The 7640-nt window shown below is 43.7% G+C and overlaps 1 protein-coding gene across 1 annotated transcript; it reads left to right on the forward strand.

Annotated features, from left to right (window-relative positions):
- Positions 1-519: 519 nt before the first annotated feature.
- Positions 520-7540, forward strand: lrrc29 (leucine rich repeat containing 29). The gene is made up of 11 exons (XM_047596575.1): positions 520-860; positions 1074-1175; positions 1251-1385; positions 1891-2070; positions 2950-3255; positions 3368-3584; positions 4525-4682; positions 4758-4973; positions 5162-5374; positions 5817-6034; positions 6119-7540. The coding sequence occupies exons 1-11, from the start codon at positions 807-809 to the stop codon at positions 6285-6287; spliced, it is 1968 nt and encodes a 655-aa protein (XP_047452531.1). The 5' UTR covers positions 520-806; the 3' UTR covers positions 6288-7540.
- Positions 7541-7640: the final 100 nt, after the last annotated feature.

A 7640-nucleotide genomic window follows, 5' to 3' on the forward strand; every position in this document is an offset into this window, starting at 1 on the left:
AGGAGGAGGGTCTTGAGGCCTTGGGGCCACAGTAACCACTAATTATTAGATTCACCTTCAAGAAAAAAAAAAAAAAAAAAAAAAAGAAATCTTAAATTGCCTATACATAATAGTAAAAATCCTGAGTTCATGTTAATACAATAAATAATCTCATTCTGTAATATTGTATTTCGCTAAATATAACCTGTCTAAACTTTTACTAAAATTTTTTTACCACGTGATGTCATCAGCTTTTTAAGTAAGGGACCCAACTATTTCCTGCAGCACTAGCACTATTACGTTGCTTGGAACAATGTAATAAATACATGTATTAATTGATTAATTAAATAAAAAATACATAAAAGAAAGAAAGAAAGAAGGAAAGAAATGAGAACAATAAAAACGAGGTCAGGTCGTTGTACCCGTGCCCTCCATTCTCGATTAAAACCTGTGTGTGAGAAGAACGCGGTAAACCACATTACCCACAATGCCCCCCCCCCACTACTCCTGACGTCAGAGACTCCGCTGCGGTCAGCTGATTCGGCTGAAGTCAGTCACAGTCAAACCGTAGACGGAAACAAATAGAGAGGGGGGAGCTTTTAATGAAATGACAGCAGGTAACAGTAAACTAGGCACTAGGCGTTAAATTAAAAGGGAATTTCGGTTTTTAATTAACGGACACGACTGCGGCGAGCGAAGGTTTGACTCTGCACTCTGGTACCGAGGTGTTAGCTTCAAGGCTAAAGGTAGTTAAAGGCAGGATCTTTAAGTTGCTGGCTCACGTGAGGTGATCTGGAGTCTCTTCTATTAACGAAGGACAAGCTGAGATGGAAGACGGCGATGGGGGGGACATCGTAGAAGCACCTGAGCTCCCACTGGAGGTAAGTTAATTCATTCATTCATTTTTAATTTATTTGTTTATTTTTTTTGCTAATATTCATCCTACTTCATAACATAATAAGCTCTTAACTGTGGCAGGTTACTGCTGGTCATGACTAAGTGTGCTGAAATAGAAATTTGCCATTCTCTTATAAAAGCCTTGAGTGTTCATTTTTTATCATCTAATCTGTAATTCTGCTCTTCTTTTTTTTTAGATCATAGTTTACATCCTGAGCTTTCTTCGTGCTTCAGACAGGAAGGAAGCCTCCCTGGTCTGCCGCAGATGGTACAGTGCCAGCCAAGACCCACGCTTTCAGGTATCTGAGCGGAGGCATTGTGTTTTCTTTTGCGTTGTGCACCGTGTAACCTTCTCTCTGTCTTCTTCTGTGCAGAAGAACGTCACCTTCTGCTTCCCGGCCTCGGCCTCGTCCCTGGAGCTGGTCAGGAGTCTGGGCACAAAGTCACGCTGCAGCCTGATCATCAGCCAGCTCGATGGCTTCAGCATTTCCAGATCACTGCTCCTGGAGGTGCAGTATGCTGTCGCACAATGCGATAACACATTCGGAACTGTCTCCCCGCTCCGTGCTCATAAAATGGCTGTTTTTTTGTTATAAATTTATATTCCTGCCACCATGTGACAATTTTATTCGGCGCTGCGCTCTCACGTAAATCTACAAAGAAGAGGTCACGCGCTTCCTGGTAGGCTGAGATGATTCTTCCACCTCCAGGGCATTTGGAAGCCACATAAAACAAACAAAAATCAAAAAACCTGTTGAACAAACTTAGCGTTTTCCTTCAGTTTGGAAAGACTCGGCTGTACGGCTGGAGAAGATTTTATTTGGTTGCAACTCTTACGTATCTTAATAATCTCTCTAAATCTAAATTTAGAGCAGCTGAAGTGAATTTCGCACTGCGTTGTAAAACCTCCACCGCTGCGTGGAAAGATAAGGTCAAAGTCTCCCGGTGTTGACACAGAATTATCATTTTGGCGATACGAGGTGATAATGTTCCTACCGGCTTCTTTCTTCTCAGGTGGGTCTGTGCCTGGGCTCCAAACTGGAGAGCCTGGCCCTGCCTGGTAGCAGTTTAACAGAGACCTCTCTGCTGGCCCTCCTCCCTCGCCTGACCTCCCTCCGTAGGCTGGACCTCAGGGGGCTGGACAGTCTCTTCATGTCCGGGGCTTTCCTCTCCAGGGAGGAGCAACGACAGCAGGTACTGCGCCGTTTGGATTCGAAGATTTTCATTCGTCACTCGCAGCCATACAGGAGCATGAGATGGAACAAAATTATGCACACATAGTAACTATAATATATGATACTAAGTAAACAGTATAGATGTAAATAAACTAGATAAATAAAGTAGAAATATAAATAAAAACTGTAACAGAGCAGCATGAATGGTGCAAGTTTATGCAAGGAAATGTGCAAAACATTGGGTTTTCTTCTGAGAAGAAGCTCAAATAATAAAAAAAAAAGGAGTGCATGTGTTGGGTGAGTGGGGTCCTTTCTGATTTTCTGATGCAGGTTGTCCTCTTCCTTCATCTGGAGGTGTAAACGTCCCTTTGTGCAGCCTTCACCACGTTATGCAGATCTTCCTTCTCCAAACGTGGATGTTCGGCCGTTGCTTCATAAAAGACCAGACCACAAAATACTACAAAAATCAAGTCACACTGACTGTGTTATCTCCATGTTGCTGTCATACTGACTCTTTCCGCTTTGTGAGATGGCCACTGTTAGCCTTAGCTAGAACCCACTTGCATATGTTTTCCCTGGCTAAAAAAAATTTAAAAAAAAAATGAAAAACTGAGTTTATTCTATGTATCTAAATGAGAGAATACCTCAGAAGAAATTAACCTTTACTTTTATGTCACATATTTAAAATCACATACATTTATGAATATAAGTTGAAAATTGACTTAGCACGGCTGCAGCAAAGAGAAATATCTGTGTTTTGCTTTAATGTATATATTGTTGTTCTGTGATAATATTTGCCCTCAAGTTGCTGACCCACTATATAATCCAGTCATTTTATTTCATTTTATCTGTGTGGATTCATTGTTTGTCAGGTTAAACTCCGATCCCCTCGTTGCAGGTGAGGTCAGCCCTGTGCGGCCTCGAGGAGCTGGACCTGTCCGACCTGCGCTACCTCTCCGACGTCACCTTCAACCGGCTCACTGGCTGCACCCCGCGCCTCCGCCGGCTCTCGCTGGCCGGCTGCCACATCGCGTTCGAGTTCGACCCGTACCGAGGCTGCCCGGTGGGGGCCGTCGAGGACTCGTCGGCGCTGCTCTCCCTGAGGAACTTGAGGAGGTTGTTGGCGGAGCAGAAGTCCACCCTCGTCGCTCTGGACCTCAGCAGGACCTCCATCACCCCTGAGTCACTGCGCACTGTTGCTCAGGTCAGGACACTTTGCAGAAGCATCGCTGTTTCTTCTCGACTAAGAAACAGCTTATTAAGATTTCCTCACTGTGGGATACATGCTATTGATCTTGACATTCTCTATTTTCCAGGTCCAGGGTTTGGTCTTACAGGAGCTGTTTCTGCAAGGCTGCAAGGAGCTGACCGACTACTCGATGGAGGTTCTGGTGAAGCACCAGCCAAGCCTCCACACGCTGGACATCAGTGCTTGCACAGAGCTGACCAGCAGGTCTGTAGAGGCCATAGCCCGGGGTCTGAAAACACTGAGTCACCTCTCCTTGTCCCGTGACTGGCGGATCACTGAAAAAGGTAAAACATACACATGGCATGTTTTTAACACTGTAATGTTGTGGCTAATCGGTGTGTAACGTCTACCACATTTGTGTTCAGCAAAAACCAGTGGGTCGAAAATCCATCAAACAAAATGTAATCCTTTCCCTGCAAATACTCACAAGTATATCATGGACGTCTTAGCATTATTGTTAACGTGCCTGTGGCTGATTCTGACCCAATAATGGCCCCGGACTGAAGAGCAGAAGGTCACTGTGATTATTATGAATCATTCAGTCGTGGCTGAAGTGTCTTTCGTGACCAACGATTAATTTGTGCACTAAGCGATGTTTTTATTGTTATTAATAGATCTGTGAAGGTTCTCAGTCGTCCAGGTCACCGTAATCCAAAAGGTGCTTTCAGAAGATGTTTTACCTTCTTCGGTTCTGAGGGATTTTCGGGAAGTTGAGGTTTAAACACTAAACTCTGTCACCTGTTTCTGTGAGAATCAGAACACCGTTGACTTCCCACCGGTCCCTTAGAACTGAAGAAGTCAGCTTTATTGTCAGTTTCTTCACATGTACCAGACATACGAAGGAATCAGTAAAGCTTGCTGTCCCACGGTGAAGAGGTGAAGTCCACAGGCACAACAGACAAAGACGGACATTATCCTAACATTAAAGTGAACAATAACTAAAGTGCAGATGAAGGCATTTACTAGTGTTAAAAATGCAACAAAATAAAGAGTTCATGATGCATGTGTGTTTATAGCAACCACAAGTTGGTCTGTGTGAGGTAGGGTTTGTTGACGTGCAAACCACAGTAATAGAGGCAGAAAGTATGATGTATTGTATTTGTCTGAAAAGACAGTGGACGGAGGCTCCGACACCTTCTCCCTCCCAGAGGGCAGGAGGCAGAACGTCCCGTCTGCTGCGAACACGAGTTTCTCTTGACACCGATGGTTTAATGTCGTCCACAGGCCTCGCTGAGCTGCTGTCGGTGTCGACTCTGCGGGTTCTGGACCTGTCCGAGTGTCTGCACGTCAGCGGGACGGAGATGGTGAAAGGCTTGAAGGGATCCAATGCTGCCGGAGCTCAGCTAGAGACGCTCAACCTCAAGAGCTGCACCTACATTAAGGTGAGTCAAAGTCTGTACTGTTAGGACTGCGTTTCTGTAGAAAGGAAAAAAAAACATTTTATCCTTTCTCCTCAGGATCTTGCCGTTTTCTCTCTAACCCAACTTCTCGGGAACACCCTGCGTGAGTTGGACCTGACATCGTGCGTAAACGTGAGCGACCTGTCCGTGTGCGCTGTCGCCACCTACCTGCAGAAGCTGGAAGTTCTGCGGCTCGGCTGGTGCAATCAAATCACAGACTGGGGTCTGCTGGGGATGGTGCAAACAAATGAATGTCAGCTTGATTCTGAGAAGGTAAGAAGAGTTTTGTGTTTTTTTTGTTTGCTTTCTCCCTCGTGTGTTTTTTGCTGCTGGGTAACACTGGAACATTTTCAGCGGTGATTCATGTGTGATATTATGTTACATAAGTATTTTAAGCTGAAGCCGTCCTGGTTGTTGTTATAATAATCATAATAATAATACTCATCCTGTGTTTTTCACAGGGAGACAAGGGCCCCAGCTTCACCCGGACCTTCGGCAACATGGGTTTCTTCAAGCCTCCTCAGTTGCCTTTTGAGGATCGACCCAAGCTGGTGACAGAGGACGACCTGGAGCAGTTCAAACTGCAGGCGGGAGCTTCGCTTTTAGCTCTGAGCAGGCTGCAGGAGCTGGACCTCTCTGGCTGCTCCAAGCTCACTGACAGCAGCATCACACAGGTGAGAGCCTGGGTTTGAAGCAGGAATTTGGAAAATCTGAACGGGAATTTTGACTTTCATTATTGTAATGTCCTAAAAAAGTACAATATTCTCGATCTAGACAGCTGTCAATGTCTCATTTTTAAGGTTTTACTTTACTTTTTCTTTCTTTTTTTAAATCTCAAGCACTGGTTAAAAAGAAATCAGATATGTACTCACATAGCTGAAATAGTTTTCTTAATCTGATGCATACTCTTTGGTTCTTGGTCCATGTGTTTTTGCTTTTTTATATAATTGTGAGTCTGTCTCTGTCCTTTGTGGTTTGTTTTGACGCTGTCTGTGTCTGCGTTGTGTACCTGTGAAAATTAGCATCTGTGCTAAGTCCAGTGCATTTACACTGATTTATGTGCATTGTCCCAATTCAATAAACTAACAATTAAAATAATAATAAATCTGTCTCCAGGTGGTGCATTATCCCGACCTCCACCATCTGTCTCTTTCCATGCTGTCAGAGATCACTGACGCCAGCTTGACGTCGGTAGCCAGGCACTGCCGCAGCCTCACCAGCCTGGCGCTCAGCCACTGCCCGGGTATCACTGACCACGGAGTGGCCCAGGCCGCGCCGTACCTGCACAGACTGCAGCATCTCTACCTCTCCTGTTGTAGTAACATCACCGACAAGTGAGTCCAGGTCATTAGGTCTAATGTGCACGTAGCCGTGGTTAGAGCACTGATTCCCAAACTCTCCACCTTTAAACCCTGCAGGTCCTTGTTTCTCCTGGCGAGGCACTGCAAGCGCCTGAGGACACTCGACGTTTCAACATGCAAAAACATCTCCGTGACAACGGTGGACCTCCTCCAATCACAGCTGCCCTTCTTGGAAAACATCCAGTACAAATTCATAGGTGGAACTGATCTTACCCTCACGCTCTGACCCGAGGACTGAGCATTCCTGAATGACTGCTGACCTTTCTGGAAACCCGCTGACCAAAACTTCCTCCGTGAATTGCACTTCGCTGCATTTTGCACAAAATAAATGTCGTTCACAGTGTTAGGTAATGTGAGGATAAGTAAACGTAAATTTTTAAGTGATTTTAGAAAGAGCCGCTCGGGTCCGAGCAGGGAGCGGATCTCGTCTTAACGAAGGCATTTATTTCACTGTGCTGTAATCGTGGACACAGGAACACATAGGTGCCACGTTAATTAAAATATTTAATATGTGTTATATGTGTCCTATTATGTTCTGTAGTATCACGGTGCTTGTTTTAAGTTAAAAAAAAGTTCCAGCAGCGTCACGTAAATTCAGAACGTTGGGAAGAAACGGAAAATGACAGGCTACTCTGTGAGGCGAACGGTTAAAATAAGACAAAGAAAATGTCATTTGGAATCTAACTTTCACATAAATTCACAGTTTCTTTGATTCGAGGGCGCAAACGTCTCACAAATGAGCTGCGTTTACAGGTTTTGTGCTGCTAAAGTATTAGTTAAGATTAGGAAAGGGTACGATGCACGGTCCTCTCAGGAAATAGACACGGCCTCTTACTTTTCCTTTAGAGCATGTCTATACTGTATGTGTCCATGGTTTTAACTGTTTTTTTTTTTTTTTTTTTTTTTTCATTTTTAAACTGACAACTTTATTGGTAAAAACAAAGGCACCTGGAAGCAAATGGCTGTTAATGTAGGTATTTTTACTACTCCATACTCACCTGAGTTACTCTGTTGTTCTAGGGGACTTAACTTATTTTCTGACTCTGTTTTAATTGTCAGATAAATGATGTCACATCTCAGACACACATTAACATCTCTCTTTAAAATGTTTCACATGTCAAGTCTAGGCTTTTTTCTTCTTTAAGTTATTAGAGTATAAAGTTGTATAAATCCAGGTTTAATCTGAAGCACATCCTCTAATTCAAGTGAGTATTGGGTCGCTAACAATCCATCTTCAAGATACTGTATTTTGGAAAATAAAAAAATCCAGCTGCCTTTGTTTTTAGTTATAATATGAGCTGCAATCATCAAAGACGACATTTTATGGAAAGAGAAGATCATAACACAAAAAGATTTGTCATTATTGCTACTTCTTGGCGCCAGGCTTCCCTTGGAAACGAGGTCATTGTATCTCAACGGATCGACCTGGTTAAATAAAGGTTAATAATAATAAAGAAAAAAAAACTGTGATACCACAAACCATCCATCTCCAATCTCCTTTTGTTTCTTCTTGTCCAGGAAGTGAGTCTAAATAAATAAGTGATGCCCATTTACCATAACAGAGGGAGAGTTACACATC

The sequence above is a fragment of the Mugil cephalus genome, chromosome 10 (genome assembly GCF_022458985.1).
Source record: "Mugil cephalus isolate CIBA_MC_2020 chromosome 10, CIBA_Mcephalus_1.1, whole genome shotgun sequence".
Taxonomy (NCBI): domain Eukaryota; kingdom Metazoa; phylum Chordata; class Actinopteri; order Mugiliformes; family Mugilidae; genus Mugil; species Mugil cephalus.